Here is a 19,712-nt window from a genome sequence, read left to right on the forward strand (position 1 = left end):
GCAGCAGACAGTTCCCTAATGCATAATATGGTGACCCTGTAACAGTGATACTTAAACAGATAATTTCAGTACATTAGCAACTTCAGAAATAAATTTAGTAAGCAGACTTTTTTTCAGTGTTAGCATAGAAAGTAAAGTGTGGATGATTATTGGTCATCATAAAAATCTTAAAGCTTTTGCTTCTTTTAAAAGTAGGCAGGTGTAACAACTATAAACTGCAGCAAGAAATAGTTTGTCGTAATAAAGGTAGGAAGGGGAAGAAGTTGAGATCTTCAACAGCCTTTTCAAAGAACTCAGGTCTTGTGAAGGGTATATAATGGAAAGTATCTATTGAGATGTATATTATGCTCCAGAAACCTGAGATAATGCTTCCCCCACATTTGCCTCTTTATATGTGGTCTCTTTCCCTACCCACCAAGTCCAAGTCAAAGAAATGTGTTTGCAGAATTTAGTCAGTGAGCATTTACTAGGAATACTCATAGTTTCCCCTTGCTCCCCAAAAGTAGCTTCTGAATTTATAAAGAACTGAAATCTCAACTAGAGCAATTTCAACACCAGCATAAGGATGTAATTGATTAAATTGATGACAGCTCAGAGTAGGTGTTTATAGTTGTTAAGATCTCTCCCTTAAAGTAACTTTTTTTTCTGCCACTATGCAGAGCTGACAATATTAAACTTTCATTTTGGTACCTCCAATTTACGAAAACTAAACACACATATATATAATATACAATTAACAAATAACACTTTCTAGTTTCAGATTTAGATTTTATAAACTAAGCATTTTACTCTTTCACAAACATATTCATCTTTTGCTTCATTCTTAGCAACAAGAAAGTGATTCTTTACCTTCTTGGTTTCATTGCAAAGCTGACCCAAAAGTGATTTCATCAAATGAGTATGCCAACCAGAAATAGTAACCATGGTGATGTCCCCAACTCGAGTATCAGCTTAGGTTCTAAGGAGTGAATCTTTGTCTAAGCAGTCCCTGACTCTTACTTAATCTATGAAGCAATGCCTTCTTCCAGCTTCTTAAGTTGGCAGTTTTAAAGGAAAAGGGGGACTGCATTTCGGCAGCATTTTTACCTTACACTTGGCACAAACCAACAGATGACACCTTGGTACAGAACCAAGGGCAGTTGTAGCTGAAATAAAGCAGACTTGGTGAAAGACTGCCCATGACAGTAAGATGTAGAATTTCAGAGGAAACACTGACTGCCCTTTCTATCATAAACAAAAGTCTGAAATGAGCAACCAAAAGTAGTTGTAGTTGCTCATGTTTATCTAAAGATCTGATCTAAAATAAGTAGCTGCATACAAAATGGAAGAGTTACACTTAGAAATCATACATACTTAAATAGGAAATGAAGAAAACCTTTGCAGAGGTATTTTTTATTTAGCTTAAGGATTTTTGCAAATGCCCTTTTAGTCTTTGGTGTCCCATGTTAAGCAGATAGTGATACATTTCATGTATCACTGTTCAACAGCCTCTTAACATTAGTCTTGGTATAGTTGAGACTAATGTAACCAGCTCACTGAGCTAGCTGTGGCTAAACCCTCTTGCTTAAATCAGTGATAAACTCAGCTTGTTGACAAGTTTTCTTTTCCTGCAAACAGAAAGTGAAGTCACTTGTACAAAAAAGAGCCTTTGAACACTAAGAAGGAAAGCTCTTTGAGGGTGGTAGTAGAAAGGGAGTATTTAAGGTAGTAAAGGAAGGGAAGCAACACTAGGCTGTAATTTGTGGAATTTCTATATAAGTTATGAAAAAATGCTGTCAGATGCAAGGGAGACACTTTCTTGCATTGAAATTGATACAGCAAACCAATACTAAGACCTTGTATCAGTTTTCAAGCTCCTTACCATTATGGGAAGAACTATAAGTATTCAGGAAAAAAAGAATAGTTCTGGAACAACTGTAACTGCAGGAGTAGCAGCACGATCTCAAGCTTGTTCTGTCTCACTAAGGGGATGTGTGAAATGGCCAGGGAGCAAGAAAAAAGAGTGTGCTCAGTGTTTCAGAATGTGTTATACAGACAGGTTGCACTGACGTGGTGTTCTGATGGACAGACAAGGGAAGAACCTGAGACATATTCTGGTTTTTCCTTAGTGGTAGCAGATAAATGTATTTGACGTCAGATCCAACACAACCATTCTCCATGTCTCCTCACCCCAGTTTAGCTCAAGAGAGAAGACCCATAGCAAGTACTTAGGCCAGATATAAGGTAAATACACTCTGATTTTTTCCCAGTTCTTGATATTAGAGACTTTGTGAACTGGAGGTTGTTCCTTGATCTTTAGTTCTTTTGGTCCTTGATGTGAGAGCGATCAGTTTAACTTTATTTTGAAGCAGCTTTTACTTTCAGCATCTAGAAATGTCCTCTATTGGCCAAGTTCCACAGCTTTTTTCCCATGCAGTTACTTTTAGTTTTATAACAAGAATGTCCTGTATCTCAGGCTGTAAGACCATGATTTTCACCTTCTCCATGTAAAATGACATGGTGATGTGTTTTTGACCAAATAATCTGTTGGACTTTTTACAGGAACAAGCATTGCTTGCAAGAAATTAAGTGAAACTTGAAAGAGCAATGGATGATGCTACGCATTTGACCCTTGGAGATTTTAACAAGACACCCTAAAAAAAATCTCATTCTATAGCAGCATTATAGATGAACTGTACTATCTTTTTGCTTTATTTAGGTTAATTCAATCTTCAGTTAATTCAATATGCTCACCTTATTTCTGCTTTTGTTTAGAAAAGCTGAACTTTATGATAGGATTGTTTGTAATCATTCAAGTCAAAAGGTGTTTTTCTTTTAAGAATTTAAAGTCCCCTCAGAAATTCCCCCAAGTGTTCAGTTTCTGTCCTCCTACCTGTCCCATTCATTCTTCCTTCTATGTCCCCCAAATGCAGAAGAACTTGTAACACCCCACTTCAAGTTTGTAGGAGCAAGAGACTTCCTTCATGCCCTCTTACATCTAAGGGGACTTAAACTCACACTTCTTTCCTCCATGCAAGTACACTGAATATTAATTTATATTAAAGGAGAAAAGCTGTATTGTTTTTGTGGAGCTAAAGAACAGCAACACAAGATCTGGAGGTGACAAGATTCATTTAAGAAAAAGGAGAGATGGATTTAGTTTCTGTTCCAAGGATTTCTTGTTTTATTCAAAGCAGCCTTTAGGGAAAAACTTCATCCCAATTCGCCAGCTGCCCCTTATTCCAAGTGTGGGCCACCATAATATTCATGGCCTGTGCTTGAGGTGGATACCCATAGAATCATAGTTAGAAAGGACACACAAACATCATCAAAAGTCAGCTCCTGGCCCTGCACAGGACATCTCCAAGAGTCACACCAGGTGCCTGAGTGTGTTGTCCAAACACTTCTTGAACTGTCAGGCTAGTGCTGTGACCACTTCCCTGGGGAGCTGTTCCAGTGTCCAACTGCCCTCTGGGTGAAGAACCTTTTCCTATTATCCAGCTTAAACTTTCCCTAATACATGCTGTTAGAGAGGTCATATAGCCACAGGTACTGTGGTGCTCCATGTATTGCCTTGGTCACAATCTAGCCCTTTTATCTACAAAACCAAAGTTGTAGATTTTCAAACTAAGCACTTTGAATACCCATATATGGAGAATAAATATAACAGGGCCCAAATAAACTTCAGACACTTCAGAACTACAGTATCTTTTTCCTGTCTCTTTGCATGTATTTTACTTTTCTCTACCCCAAATAGAGTAAAAGGCCAGTTTGAGCAGATGGTTTCTATTTCCATGGGTGATGAGGCTGTGAACAGTAGTACACTCAAGCTCCATAGCTGAACACCATCACCAGTGCAAGTCCCACAGGTAGTACCTACACACCAGAGTAAAAGTCTGTGGAAGGACCCTACATGGTGTATGATAACTCAGAAAGGTGAAACTCTTCAAGTGCCTCATGTCTACATATTCTATGCCACCTCAGACAGTAGCTTGAGATGCCTATTCTTCAAGCATAGTAGCCCTAGGTTTTTTCTGTAGGTAACAGAAGCAAGTTCCTGCAGAGGGATTCTGACAACTGGGGATTTGGAAAGCTGGAGTAACCACACTGACATTTGTATACACCTGGGCAGAATAAATTTTAGTTTGGGTTCTTGAGCTGTGGATTACAGTGTGGGGGAGTTACATAAAGTCCATGATTAGCCTTAACATGAAGGCCTACCTACATCCTTAAACAAGTTTCCCTTTGTGTGGTTCCAAATTTGCAGCTATTTGCACATGTATTTCCTTCTGTCTCTTGTGAATTGTTTGATGTTCAGACTGGCTTTGGAGGAAGTTAAGTTTTCTTCCAAAGACAAGTCAAATAGATAATACTTGAACGATTTAAATTTCAAGAGAGGCCAGAGACTGGACCAACAAGTTCTGCAGGTTGCCTTTGCCAGATCTGCTCAGGCTGAGGAAGCCTGGGCAACAACAGCCACCCACGAGGGAGCAGGCTCCACCCCACCAGATCAGTTCCTCTGATACATAATCTAGAGGATAAAAAGAAAACATGGTCCCAAAAACGGAAACATACATAGGTAAAGGTAGTTCCTGAATCAAGCAAGTTTAAGAGTAAAAAGAAAACAAACAAATAAAACCTAAACCACTTTATTCCATAATTACATTTTACTCAAGTTTTCAGTCAGCAAGGAAAAGTTTTCTGCCCATGATAATTTCAGCAATTCAGGTATTTTACACTAATTGAGCTTCTATCATATTACAACTGGCCCTAACCAAAATTCTAACTTTTTTTCCTTGTTCCATTCAGCAATCTATGCAGACATCCTTAATAGGAACATCTAATAAAGAAACTACAGAGCATGCAATCTTATTCTAGTTTATAGAATGCAGCACATGGCACATTAGAGTACTCCTTTCCAAAGGGATTACTTAATAAAAAAAAGGAAAACAGCACCTATCTTGAAGTAAGTATTTTCATAGGTAAATTTCTGCACTGCAAATTAAGGTATCATTACAGCAGAAGAGGGGAAACATCATTTTAAAAATTCATTTTCCTGGAAAATCCAAGTTGCTACTTTTTCATTAACTGTTGGAATGAAGATAATCATCCTCAGTACTCAAATCTGTTATAAAACAGTGCTTGTCAAGAGGTCCAACTGCTTTTTAAGTGAATGTTTCACTTTCATTAGTTTGGTAGCCTACAGGGCACAATTAGATATGATGATGAAGCTACAATGAATATGGCTTTCCTATGTTGATAACATCATTAGGTTTCACACAGGTGATCTGACAGCTGAGGGGGTTACAATCCTGCAGATACATTAAGTAATACATCTTTGTCCACACAGATTACATATCAAATTATTGCCGTAGCACAAGCCTGTTGATTTTGTATTTTATATGGGACAATTAAGACGTGCCTGTGCTACATGATGAAACAGACTGCCAAACCAAGTAGACAGGTTTTACTTATATCACTAAACTTGCAGGCAACCTCTCTCAAACACATCTAACAATACAACTCAGTATACTGAGTATATACTGACTAGGAATGCACTGTAATATTTATGTAAGAAACAGGACGGAGCTAAATACCAATAAATACAGAGATTTTCCGTGCCTTTCCAAAGAAGCTGAGTTGCAGTGCTGGAATGACAATTTGCTGCTGTCTTACATAGTTCAGTCATCAGGAAAATCACATCAAAAGACTTACTTAAAATTCACAGTCAAGATGATAGAGGAAGTTTTTCCAACAGTACTAGTTTTGGTTTCAAGTTTAAAGTAAAAGGAGGTAGTGCACTAAGGTTCAACCCAATTTTACTGATGCCAGGTATATTTGCCAGTGGCCTGTGGGTTGTCTTATAATGTGATATTTGAAGAGGGTTTGTTTCCATCAGTATATGTGTGTAAGAAAACATCAACTGGTCTCCTGGTTTAACATCTTCTCTTTTGTCATACCTGTAAAGAATAAAGAAAGTTCATTTTTATTCCTTGCTTTACCTATTATGGCCATTATTGCAGAGGCATGTAGCATCCAAGATGAAACAAAAAGGAACATTCTCAATTACATCTCCTGATCAAATAGTACTAGAAGAGGAAATAGTAATTTTGAAGAATTTAGGGGCTTGGTCATTCCATGCAAGTCTTTCTGCTGCTATTGTGATATAAACCACAACTCCTAGAAAATTTACTAGTTCCCTATTTGAATTCAGTGGAGAAAGGACACCAAAGCCTAAGAAACTGGGCCAATTTTAAAGTTTTGCTCTACAAGAACTGCATTTGGAGAAAGGTGGGTTTTTTGTTTTGGTTTTGGTTTTTTTGCTGGTTTTTGTTTGTTTGTGGGGTTTTTTAGTAATTCTAGAAAGTACATGATGTGGTACTTAAGCAGAAACCTTTTTCTTCTGGTAGGCATACATTAGAGCAGGAGCCTCAGAGAGCAGCAGGGAGAAGACCTCCTTGAACACTGGAGGAAAGAAAGAGCCTGGTAGTTACAGTACTAATTTGGCATTTGTTATTCGTAAGTTCAGTTCCCTGATCTACTACATGTTTGGGCAGGCCACTTTGGGTCAGCTTTTATAAACTGCTTAAGTACCAGAATACATATAAATCATATATTAAAAAAAAAAAAAAAAAAAAAGTAACTACTGAGTTCTAGGATTATTTATTATGTACACTTACAATTATTTCTTAAAAGGACTTATGTTCAATCTAGCTGTAGAGGAAATTTACAGGATGAGAAAACAAGCGACTTAGCCATTTGGCAGGGATGTGAAAGATCTAGTTTCAGCCACTTTTCATCCGATCTAAGCCCAAAACTGAAGTTCATTATCTCTTAAGAACTGTATGAACCCCTTTAATCTTCTAGGAATCAGGACAGGTCTCCCTCTCTGTCTCATGAAGACATGGTTCTACTTTGCAGTAGTTATTTACTCATTCACTGAGGAGAGTCCAGTGCACTTTATAGCCTAAGGGTTAGGATATTCATACTGGACATGGCAGCCTGATCGAGTCCTCAATCCAGCAACTTCAAAGGAGAAGAAAGAGGTAAGTTCACTCCAAAACACTCCATAAACCACTGTTAGGCTCTGTAATCTGAGTGAAGAGCAGTGCCCCATTCTTCACCTTTTCTGTTGCCCTGTTCTGTGAACTGTTTTCTACCAGTACCTGGAGCTCCTATTCTTAGGCACCTGAATCCTTGCACACATTTCACAGGCATCTTACTCAGGCTGTGACTTTCCTTGCAGGCATGGACAAAGGTAGGCAAGCAGAGCAGTCCCAGCCCTACATACCCTAAAATGCACCTAGGATTAAATCCAGCCCGCATCTTTGGCAATGTGTGTCTTTGCAGGCCTGGCCTCTCCTCTGCTTGAATTCCCTGAAATCTCTGTTGATATTTTTGTAATGCCGCCTGACGGGGCAGTGATTAACACTTAAGATATTTGAAGGAAGTACTTTATGGAAAACTAAAGGTTTTCTGTGGATTGTTAACTAAAATTCTGGCACCTCAGAAAAGTCCCCAGGCTGGCAGAATTTGTGTGTGTTACTAAACACACCATATAATGCAAAATTAGACTTTGCACACTGAACAGGTGTTTTCTTCTTCTAAAACAATTGCATGTTGATTTCACCTGCTATTTCCAAAAATATCACAGTACCCCTTAGGTTGATAGATGCATCCAAACTGGCAGAAAGAACAGCATTACTTTGTAACAACCTTACCAACTACTAATTTCACATTTTCTTCATCAGCAAGTAAAAGGCCTTTCATCTGGCTGCAAGCATTTCTGAATTTTATTATTTTTAAATATTTTAAGCTTACACAGCATATTTATTCAGGGTTCAAAGAGACTGCACTAATTGAAGACAAGACTGTAACACCTGTTCTGTGTAAGAACCTGCATCAAGCTCCTTTCCATCACCCTTTGAAGAAAAATAATAGATCGCTTGCGTTTTTCTTGAGGCAAATAGATCTAATCTGAGCACACTACTGAAAGCTGTTAACTTTAAGACACTTTTATTTATGGATTGCAGTTATCTGATGAATCATCAGCCTTCATAGCCACCTCATCCCTAATCTGTTTCTACCTGACATACACTGTCTATGAAGATGCTAAGTTATTTTTCACCCATCTGAAAAGCTGTCATTTTCTTGGACAAAGAGAAAATGGACAGTTTGTGTCACTAAACTTTGCACTACTGTGCTGTCAGACCAAGAGGTAGTCTTGTGTATGATGCTTAGTTGTGGATTTTGCCTGATTCTTTTGATGTGAAACTTTATGCTGAATCAGCCCTTCCTTGAGGCTTTGTTTTGCTGAGTACAGATAAAAGTGAGAACCTGCTCTGTAGCTGCAACACTATGAAACATCCATCAGTGACAGGGATATTATTCATTCACCTTCCAATCCCACTACACTACAGCCTTACAAGCCCAAAGCAATCCAAAACTCACCAACTCAAAAAGCGCATTGGAATGAAGCACTATTTAGAGAGTAGACTTGTATTCAGAGTAGTGTGTGTATTTATTAAAAAACCCCAAAAACTGAAACATTTTAGCTATCATGCATGTTCTATCCCCTGTACTCTAGCAGCTTAATGTCTCCTCCTGATTCATGGCTTAAGACTTTCTCTAGATTCAATATACAAAAAATAATTTGAAATAAACAGTAGGTAACTGGGAAGGCTTTAGACAGTCTATACCATTATGAGAGTGCTTGGAAATAAAAAAAGGCATAGCAAGATCAATGATTTTTGTAATTCTCCTGGAAGCATTCTTTCCCCTTCTTCAGCTTTACTTCCAAAGTACTTTTATCTCTAAACATCCCAATAATTAAATTATGTTTGTTCATCTGGTCTTCAATACTGTAACTGCAGGAAAAAACCCTCCATGCTCAGAGCACCTCTTAAACCAAAATCTGCTTGTGTTGCTTTTGTTTTGTGCACTACAAAGGGAGGATTTGTGTCACCTTCTAATGAATCATTTTCATTAAGATGATTTTCATTTAAATTAAAAACTTACACTTCAGCTGAAGAGGTAGGCCTAAGAATCAGAAAGGTTTTGGTTTGCATCCTGAAAAGCAAATAATGCCATCCCACAATGTTTCCTACTATTCATTCCAATATTCCAACTCTTAGAAGTGTTTATCTATCACTGCTGGTCATAGTAACAAAGCACTCAACAGCCTTCTCTCAGAGCTAATGAGTATGTTCACAGCTGCAGCTTCAACGCCATCTATATGAAGGATGTTCCACATAAAAACAGACTTTCAATATTAAAATGTACATGAACCTCACATTGCCACACATCATTCAGACAAACAAGTAACTAACTATATGCTGTTCTGCCAAGAACATCTCTGTTTCACAAGGTGAACAGTGGGGTACCAAACCTAGCTGCATTTAATATATTGGTGTAAATTTTGGTAAGCTAACAATTTCTGTGCTGTTTCTGACATCTTAAGAATCAGAGAATCATTAACGTTGGAAAAGATACCTAAGAGCATCAAGTCCAATAGTCACCATATTCACACATTTTTTTAACATTTTCAGGGATGGTGACTCCACCACTTCCCTGGGCAGCGTGTTACAGTGCTTGACAACCCTTGCCATGAAGGAATTTTGCCTAGTATCACATCTAAACCTCCCCTGGCACAACTTGAGGCTACTTCCTCTCATCCTTTGAAATATTCTATGCTTTATAGGCAAATCAGAATCAACCAAAACAATGAAAAAATACTGCAGTGCTTTATTTCTGAAATGGCAGCACTGCAGACATCAACAATTCTCTGAAGATTCACATTGTTCTTGAGCTGGTTTAATAAATACGCTGTACCAGAAATTGTGTTTGCAGTGCTTGTCCCTGTGCATATGCAAAAAGGGAAAAAGCAGGCTACTGTCCTCAGATCAAAATACCTCATTCAGAACATACCTCCAATCGGAATTGATTTCTAGAAACCGAGAAACTCCTGTTTGTGCTGCAGCCACATCAATATGAACAGAGACATCTACATAAATAAAGAAAACAGAATACAGTTTCAAAATTCTTCTAAGTACACTAAATTAACAAAATAGTAACAAAAAACATGCATGTACCTAGTTTGAAAAAGTAGTATTCAATACATGTAAAGACATACTGGAATTAAAATCAGGTGAACATACCTCAAGCCAGCTTTACATACCTGCTGTTGAAGGTACCAACTCATGTAACTTCTGAATTGCCACTCCTCCAGGATAATTGAAATGTGAAACATATAAAGATGTTCCTGAATAAACAGCATTAGCTAGAAGATGCATTATAATAAAGAAAGATCCAAGTTTGTACAGCCAGGATCTCCGGTAGTTATTCAGACTGTTGAGGAAGAGAAAAACAAGGAAGAATAAACTATTATTTTCTTTCATACTGGTCACTAACTACTGTGACATAACTAACTCCACTTCTATATAAATAAAGATTAATGCAAATTTTATTAATCCTGTATGGCATGTATTTATTAGCAATTTCTAGAAGATTAACTTCTAGGGACACTTAGATTATTCTCATTAATAAAGCTAAGACAAACTTATCAATAAAGCTAAGTCTTTCTTTGTTTAAAAACTTCAGCTATGAATGTATTCTCTTTCAAAGAAGTTAAACTCTGAACTTCAATTTGTTTACTCAATATACCCAAACACAACTGTTTAACTCCCTGTTTCACAAGCCTTGTCTGTGTATTGAACTATCTCCCGAGCTAAGTTGTGTTAACAGCACAAGAGTACATTGGAATATGTCTTTTTTCTGGTAGATAAAATAAACTGCATTGTAACAACAGAACAGTAAAATTTGGGCTCTATTCTCAATTATCCTCCAGACTTCCCAAATAGTCCTGTCAAAGCATTTGACTTTTCCCTGTTTCCACTTCTCTCTGTAGTCAAATGGGTACAAATGACCTTGACCTCCTTTCTATGGCATATGAACATTTCAGTATGGTCCAGACTTCAAGATGGAAAAAAGTGCATAAGAATAGTAATAATAGCTTTTGTTTTGCATTTTTAGAGGAAAAACAACCCAACAAACAAACAGGATTTTGAACTTACATTCGTGAGCACATTTTAGCAGCCACTATGTTGAAGACAGGGAAAGTATAGATGATGAAACGCAGCTCTTTGTGTGGGAGAAACGAATACAAGAAAATAAAGCCCAGTGCTGGCAAAAGTAAAATCCGAGTTCTCTTTTCTGTTACCCCTAAAGGTACAAATACTATGCTGCATCCCAAAGCACGAGGCAGGGCTGAATAGAAATACCACAAGAAGGGAGAGGTCTTCAAGGTGAAAAGAGTTAAGGATGCTTTCACTGCTAACAACTAAAGTAATTATTCTTTACACTAGTCCCCACAAATTTTTGGGTATATATTTGCAAATATGCAGTATACTTTTTGTATACACATTCTTCCGGCCTTTCGTTTCCTGCCTTATCACCTTATCTTTGGAGAACTAAAAGCAGCTGCTTAACTGTGTTCACATCACCCAACAGAGGCACATCAAATGGCACTAATGACGGGCAGCATGAAAAACCAAGGGGAAGAAACCTGGCTTTACATTGGTAGAACACAAAGAGGCAAGAAAAAAGTTAGCAGAGGAAACTTAAAATTTGCAGAAACACCTACGAGACAGACATTGTCTCTCGTAAGTTTCAAATAATATAAAATAGAATCTAACACCCTGAGTCTCAGGAATAAGTCACATCACGACTTTGCTTTGGCTGGTAGTGTTCTTTTTCCCTGGATGTTGCAAAGGATACTCCCCAGTTGGAACTTTTGTTTAAAACTGTGTTATACCAGAGCACTTTCCCCTCAGGCCACACAAGTTGCCTCCAAAACAGAGAATCCACAGCAACTGTTAGCCCTAGAAGAATTAAAGGGATACAAATCTGCATGAATTAAAAACCAGGGCAAAGCAAACTAACACATCCAAACAGCACATATACAGCATATTGAGACCAAAATTAACTGAAACATGCATTGTAAGCCTCACCAGAAACCATAGAGAAGGCTGAATATGTCTGTCTTGAAGAGGAAATGCAGGAAAGGGAGATACTTCTGAATAAAAGCCTTAAAAGAAGCATGTTAGATATGAATCCAATTGGGATTCACCCCACTCCAACCCAAGATGTGAAAAAAGTGGTTTAATTGAGGTTTGTTTTAAAAGAGTATTAAGAGCATTAAATGTAGTGAACGATAAGAAGCTCATGTTAACTTCAAATAGTACTAAATAAATTTTTATTGTAAAGCTAAAGTTGTTTTTTGTTAAGTCAGAAAAAACAATCATGAAGTTTCTATTCTATTACTATTCATTAGGTGGAGGGAGAAAGAGGATAAGGAATGAAAGGCAAGAAGAAAAGCAGCAAAACTGTCAGCCCCATCTCCTCCCCTCAGCTCTGTGAAAACTGCTCTGGTATTTAGGGATTTTGCTCAAATAGGAAATGGGAGTGCCAGTGGTTAATTTCCACTGGACATCCAAACTCTTACATCATGAGGTGCCTCCAAATGCACCTGGCATAATTGTGAAGTGTTCCTATTGTGCACACTTTGAGGGTCATCACCACGTATCTGATAACAGCATTTTTAACTAGGCAGGCTGGCAGAGCAGCTTAAGAGTATTTAGGTGCATATATACACGGGTCTTCCACAGATGGACAGAGACAAGGGAATTCTTCAACCTCTTCAGCATGGAAATCATTGAAGCTGTTAAATTTAATTTAATAAAGGAACAGAGCTGAACTGTAACTCTCCCCACAACCCTCTTGCTTGGTATCTCTGTCTGTCACACCGTTGTATTTTATCCTGGGACTCAGCTCATCACCACGGCAATAGATACTACAACCAATAATATGCACAAGTAGCTACAGCCAAGTACTAATTGTAATGAAGTCAACTTGCACATCTAAGCCTCTTTAAGATCAGGACATTACACTGTAAACATCTAAAGACAAGAGGCCATAGTAGCTTTCTCTGCTCTTTGCACACCTATTTCCTCACATAGAAATTTTCAAAGAAATAAAAGATCTTGTCATATTATTAGCAAATAGAGTCAAACTAAAACAAAAACAACCCGCAACACCCCGCTTACCGCCTCTCCCCACCCCCATCCCCCCCAAAAAAAGCACCTTAAGGGCTATTCACCAGATAAATCAGTCAAAACTCCAAACTTCTCTTGAATTCAATGTCATTTGCTTTCTTTCAAGCAAACACTTACCCAACCAAAACATTCCAGCAGGAACAGCATGGGAAAGCACCTTGAAAATGGAGATTCTTTTAGTTAATAATGTCACCAGGAGCATGAGGCCTAAGAATATGCAGAGCTCTGATCTGAAGACTATGATCGCCAAAGCTGAGAACCAAATGAATGGCCTTTGCTTTTGCTGTATCCAAAATGTCAATGCCAGAAGCACTGCAAAAAACAAACAAACAAAAACCCCAAAATACATCATCCGACATACTGAATTATTAATTTTCTAAAGGGTAACACTCAATGCTGTCTTTTTGTTCCTCTAACTTCCCACCAATCCTCTCTTGGTCTTCTTAACATTTCGAGTCCAGAAATTCTTCCTGGATGTAGTTTAGAACAACGCACAGCTTTATATTGTTGATGCTTAAGTAATCAGGAAAAGTATAACCACAGAAGGAACACATGGGAGCTCTTTCTAGACAGCATATTTAATTGAATGTTGAGGGGGGAAAAAGGAAAAACAAACCTAAAGGAGTACTGAAAGCCTCTCAAACTACAATTCATAATTATTATTGCTCAGTATCAGCTGAGCAGTTAGGGAGAAAGATCTATAAATTCATTTGCATGATTAGGTGGAACACACTATATCTCTACAGATGAAGCTGTCCCTACTTTAATTTAAATCTCTATATAGTAAAGTGCTCATGATCCTAAGGAAAACATACGAAATATTAAGAGTAGAAGATCATGAAATAACTTGTATTTTTTAATACCTGTAGAAATTACCTGAGGCATTTATTACTACACAGAGTTTATCTGACAATTCATCTGCTTTTGTTTCTCATTTCTGATCTATATAGGTTCTTACATCAACCTCACAATTTTATTAGCGGAACAACTTGCACTGAAGCATTTAGTGACTCAGTTAATATCTCTCACATGTGATTAATTTTCCTTCTCATCAGCTCTGGGGGAAAACTATATGTAGAGAAGGGTTTTGGTTTTTTTTCTTTTTTTACTTTAAGTGTAGAAACTGCTGCATTTGTAGACAACTTCAGAAGAGGAACGTAGAGATGTTGCAGTAGGAATTTCTTCCACAGTCTCATGAGAAAGTTGTTTCCTGTGCAGCCTAAGTTCACAGACTTTTTTGAACTGCAGGCGTACCTCATGCCTTTCCATAGCTCTATGCTTTATGCATTAGATATGTGTACTCAAACTTCTAGCTAATCAAAGCCATCTGACAAAACCCACACGTACTCAAGATTCAATAAAACTTGATTCAACAGTCATTGTAAGCATATATGGTTAAAAAAAATAAAGAAACCTCAACTTAAGCTTTCTAGTCTTGTTATCACACAATTTAATCAAGTAGATATGTTAATTTGGTCTGACCATACTTTTCCTGTGCTTTAACTACTGATACACTTGAAAAGAAGTTTTAGATTTTAAATTTTTTCCCATGAAATACCTACCAAAAGGAAGCGCAAACACATTAGGGAGGGTTCTTGTACAATAAAACATCAAATGAAACTGAGTAACAGTGATGAGACAGAAGATTGATGCTGTAGTTGCTCCAAACTGTTTTCTAACTTCTTTCTGAAGCTTCCATAACGTGTAAATCACACTGAGCCCCAAACTTCCTCGGACTATTAGGAGAATAAAAACAGGAATTAAAAAGCAGTATCAGATGATCACTGATGAATGGCCACGTTATACAATGTAACGGGAAGATGTTCCGAGGATTAACACTTAAGATACCACGATATAACTACCTCCAAAGAAACAAAAACCCAAACAAAACTCCATTTAGTTTATTTATTCTAATCCACTTTTAACTCTGCACAAAGGTCAGTGCTGCCATGCTGAAGTTAAGGATCCTTTCTGAAGCGTACATGGGAGTGTACTCTCTGAAAACACTTGAGACACTTGCTTTTTCTACACTGCCTGACATTTGTTAGCACGGACTTTCTGTGTGCTGTTAGTTACTCCCCCAAAGAGGGAGCCGAATGGCCATGCTGGCCCCCAGTACCATAGTTTGGGTTTTCCCTCATTGAGGAGAACACCACGATTTAACCATTGATCCAAACACTGTAGCAACAACGTTTTTACTGATGGACTAATGGGTGACATCTCTGAGGATTTGAAGTTCTCATACCTATCAGCTGGGAGTAAAACTTGGACATTCTTAGCACAGAAAGTAGGTAGATAGCTGGGCTGGAAAGAGCAGCAATAAAAATTGGTCCAAGGAACGTTCTTGGGACAACTCCAGGAAATTCATGATGGTCATACTGCAAAAAGGAGAATCTACTTAAAATAGGGAAGTCAGAATCAAGGGAAAATAAATCATATTCACACCGCATTTATCCTACACATATTGCAGGGAATTGCAATAGGGTCCAAAACACTGTCCAAAATTGAAGACATTCTTTTTAATTTACCTTATCCAAGTCCAGCTGGTGGTACACCACATCATGAATAGCTTGTAGGTTAAAGCTTTCTTCCACTTTTGTAAAAGGACAGACGGTTAAATGAATAAAGGCCACAACAATAAGCAGCAGCAGCAATGGAAATGACCGTGCACTTGAGCTCCTCTTCTGACCCATCTTGGCTTTGAAATTCACATGTATTCTATTATTATTAAAAAGAAAATAAAAAGAAATTACATTAATAACATGGCATGAAGTGTACAACCAGAAAAAAAGATTGATGATGCAAGGAAAATGTACTACAGCAGTCGAAAAGTTTAAACAAAGACAAATAAGTCAAATAATCCAGGAAATTTTTCACTACATTCAATGAATTACGGTAGTCAAAAATATATTCAGGAAGCATTTCAGGATTTATGCAACCCTTTGTAGATGTAATTGTTCTAGCTTTCACCTAAAAAATCTCAAGACAACATGGACCCTACCTAAGAAAGTATATCCCTCTGCATTCCATACTGCCCCCACTGCTGAGAGTGTCACCTCAATTACGCCTGCGCTTTGTGGGACAGACAGCTTTGTCATTTACCCTCACTTTAACTGCTCATTGGATTTACAAATCATCTGTAGCACATACTCTCTTATTTGTTCAGGGCTCCAAAAACAGTGGGAGAGGATCCACGAGGATGAGAAATTATTCAGAAAAGAGCACTTTGATCTCCTGTGTTTGCCAGCAGTTAGGTCTGGACTTGGCCAGAGAAGGACAAATCCCCTCTGGCACCCATACATGTCACTATGGCATGAGACAGTCTGTACCCCATCCTTCACGCTTCCACCCAGAAATGAAGGCCCCCTCTCCCTAGTGCTTCATCTCACAACACTGCTGAGCCATTCTTCTGGTAGTATTTATGTTGTATTTTATCATTATGATAAAATCTTGTGTCTGGGTGACGTCAGAGCAAATCTGTGTCATGTTCTTTTAATTTAAGCTTCCCAATTTTTAGTAAGTTTATGATTTAATAAAAGACAAGAGATTTTGGTCATTGTTATTCTTGCTCTGTTCTCACAGAAACGGTATTTCAAAAACAGCACTTTTAAGGTACAACTGGGGTTTTGGTTAGAGATGTTTTCTCCTGTGTTTTGGTCTAAATATGTCCATCAAACAGATGTAAGATAGTTGGCAGATTTCCTAGCAACTGCCTCCTAGAGCTACCTTTTCCTGAAATGATGTTTGTGCTGCTCATTAGTAAAAATAAGAGCAAGCTCATGTTCCTTATATGCACAACTAGCACCAATAAATCCTGAAATTTGTGTATTTCCTGTAAATTGCATGTATCTACATATTTTAAATATCTCACTGACTGCATCTCTTTTTCTGATGATTGCCTCTCCTACAGACTGTGACCGAACCTCTAAGCCTGGGCTCAAAGACAAAGAATTGTCAGGAACCTAAACAAACCCTTCATCCCAGGGAGTGGGAATAGCCTTTTTTACCTGTGCCTAGTATTACTTTGTAAGAATGGATAAAGATGGTTTATGCTACAACAGAATCCTTTTCCCACAGGAGTAGGAGAAGAGGCATGGGGACTGACATCAGGAGCACCTCAAAAAGTGTCTGGCAAGAATTAAGTCCTTGCACAGGGCAATTTATCTTGCACAAATTCTTGTCTACAGAAGGCAATCTTGCTGAATTCTTCCAATAAATGCAGACGAATCTCATGTTTCTGGCCAAACTTTAATGAGGAGAAAAATGGACACTGAAGGGTGAATCCACTGTTGCACACAGCTACAGGACACTTGAGCAGCTCATGCATCAGGTGAAACAGTATATAGGTATTCACCAGCAAGGTAGGTATTCCTGACTCTAAATTCACAGCTTCTTAACACTGCAGGTATTTTAGGATCCAACAAATCCTTATAATAAATCCTATATAAAAATCCAAGTGCCAAGAAGCTCAACTTTTTCCTTCTTAATTACATCAGCTGCATAATAAAGAGCTATTACCTTCAACTATAAATACTGCATTCATTATCCTCTGGCCAATCTACAACACAGCCTGCTCCTGGTATCTTTAGCTGATAACCACATGAGTATCAGTCTGCAACTTCCTAAATCAGAATGAAAGTGAAGCTACATATCCCACACACAGTTTATCACAAGCTTTTTTTTTTTTTATCCTGTTGACTCCAATCCTTTTGTATGCCTGAAGAAAGTGAGCATGCCAGCATACTTGTACATCTTGAAGATAATTATATACATTATAAATACTGAAATTCCCTGAAGGGAAACATGCTAGAAGATAAAAAACCAAAGCATAAAGACAACACCCAGGTTTCTGAGATAAAGCCTAATAAATTCAGTGGTCTTGTCAAGACCCAAGATAACTTGCTCTGTTGAAAATCAATGCTGACAAGCATCAAAATTGAAGTGGAATTTATGAAGACAGGTAGACACTGAATTTGATGATTAAAATAAATTTGCCATATAAAAGCAAAATACTTGCAATTATAGTTTTTTATTTTATAAATGCCAAAACCACAGAAACAGATTTTCACTTATTAAAAATAATTTAATAATGAAGCTTAGAGTAATAAGCAAGTACATATAGGTTTATCCATTGATCATATTCTGGCAACTTCAGATGAATCTTCTTCAGGCCTCTACAACATACCCACACTGACTGCCCCCAAGGAACCTACATCAAGGCTGAATCATAGAAGAGCAGGGTTTTTTAAAATAAAGAATTCATCTTTTCCCGGAATTAAACTGAGTGAAAAAAAAAATCGGATTTTTATGTTAAAAAAACGGCTGAGGTACTTCCATCAAAAATGGTTTGTTGCCATTTTATACTTTTTCAGTGGAATTATCATTAGTTCAAATACACTTTTTGTTCTTCCCGTGAAAAACCTACCACATCTTTATCTCTTACGTTTTTCAGGCACTCATCAGAAGAGATATCAGAGAGTTTGGCAGCCAAACTGCATGTTAAATCTGTCTACAGTCATTTCACTCCCTCACACAGAGGCGTCTAAGCAGAACCACCAAGCGCACCCTGCCATAAGGTCTTCCCTCTTGATCTAGTTTTGGCAAAACCCATTTTGTACGATCTTAAATTTCCACGGCTTTTTTCCTACGCTTTAATAGCTCCTCCAACTTTGTTCTAGAGTTAACACCTCAATGAGGTCAGATTTAGACCTTGTAATTGCTGGGATTGCTTTTTCTTCTTGCATTAGGAAAAAACCGCACAGTTACTATTCTTATAAACACTTCCTCATGAGTTTGGGGACTAGCTGGGAAAAAAAATAAAAAGCTAGGAGAAAAAAAGAAGATAAAGTTGAAGCAGGAAACAAAGTATGGGACACTACCAGACACAAAGGTACGATGGAGCTATAGAGAAAGAAATGTCACTCTTGGAGCCGGGGAAGAAACATGCAGCATGCTCTCAACTGAAACCGACTTAAATTCAAGCCGAACACCCTCCCCGCGCCCCCCTCGTCCCCGGGAGCCCCGGCCCCAGCAGGGGACACCGGGACACCCACCCGCCCAGCCCAGCCCAGCCCAGCCCAGCCGCCCAGGTGCGCGCCAGGGAGGCTGTGCAGTCCCGCCCGTCCGGTCATCCTGTGAGGGGGCTCCGCGGGGGCTTCAGGCCGAGACCAAACGCCACCCGCTGCACCGCGCCCGAGCCGCCAGGCCCCCGCGGCAGGGGCAGGGACCGCGCCCCGCGCGCACCGCTCAGGAGGCGGCTGCCCTGCCCTGCCCGGCCCCGCTCCCTCCCTCCACGCCACAGCTCCCGCGCCCGGGAGGCGGAGAGCGGGGACTGCCGCCTGGCAGCGCCCGGCGGGGCTCCCGGGAACGCCCTCTGGCCCGGCTGCAGTAAAGGCACGGGCAGCTGGCGGCTCTCCCGCCCGGCCGCTGCCCCTCCCTCCCGCCGGCCCGGGCAGCGCCCGCCGCCCGTCTCGCACTCACCGCGCGCGCGCCCACGTGGCCACCCCGCAGAGGGCGCCGGCAGCGCGGGAGCGGCAGCGCCGGCCCCGCCAGCACGTGACCTCCTCCCCCGCCGGCCATGTTAGGTGAGGGCAGGGCACGCCCCCGGCAGCAAGAGGTCTC

General features: G+C 39.2%; 1 protein-coding gene across 2 annotated transcripts; it reads right to left on the reverse strand.

Moving 5' to 3' along the window:
- Positions 1-4,612: 4,612 nt before the first annotated feature.
- Positions 4,613-19,657, reverse strand: ALG12 (ALG12 alpha-1,6-mannosyltransferase). 2 transcript variants are annotated; one of them, XM_039571702.1, is made up of 10 exons: positions 19,572-19,657; positions 15,620-15,809; positions 15,337-15,469; positions 14,654-14,827; positions 13,209-13,403; positions 11,755-11,858; positions 11,052-11,275; positions 10,157-10,326; positions 9,907-9,982; positions 4,613-5,939 (listed from the first exon to the last, which is right to left on the reverse strand). In XM_039571702.1, the coding sequence occupies exons 2-10, from the start codon at positions 15,782-15,784 to the stop codon at positions 5,708-5,710; spliced, it is 1,473 nt and encodes a 490-aa protein (XP_039427636.1). In that variant the 5' UTR covers positions 15,785-15,809; positions 19,572-19,657; the 3' UTR covers positions 4,613-5,707. The 2 variants fall into 2 exon arrangements, with proteins under 2 accessions (XP_039427636.1, XP_039427637.1); XM_039571703.1 differs by lacking the exon at positions 19,572-19,657 and adding an exon at positions 19,145-19,163.
- Positions 19,658-19,712: the final 55 nt, after the last annotated feature.

The sequence above is a fragment of the Corvus cornix genome, chromosome 1A (assembly GCF_000738735.6).
Source record: "Corvus cornix cornix isolate S_Up_H32 chromosome 1A, ASM73873v5, whole genome shotgun sequence".
In the NCBI taxonomy this organism is placed as follows: domain Eukaryota; kingdom Metazoa; phylum Chordata; class Aves; order Passeriformes; family Corvidae; genus Corvus; species Corvus cornix.

Coding starts and splice junctions, on each gene's coding strand:
- ALG12 (XM_039571702.1), bottom strand. CDS start 15,784: ATGGGTCAGAAGAGGAGCTCAAGTGCACGGTCATTTCCATTGCTGCTG. Junction 13,404..14,653: donor TGTGTTTGCGCTTCCTTTTG/GTAGGTATTTCA, acceptor TGTTTTTTGCAG/TGCTTCTGGCATTGACATTT. Junction 5,940..9,906: donor GAAATCAATTCCGATTGGAG/GTATGTTCTGAA, acceptor TATTCTTTACAG/GTATGACAAAAGAGAAGATG.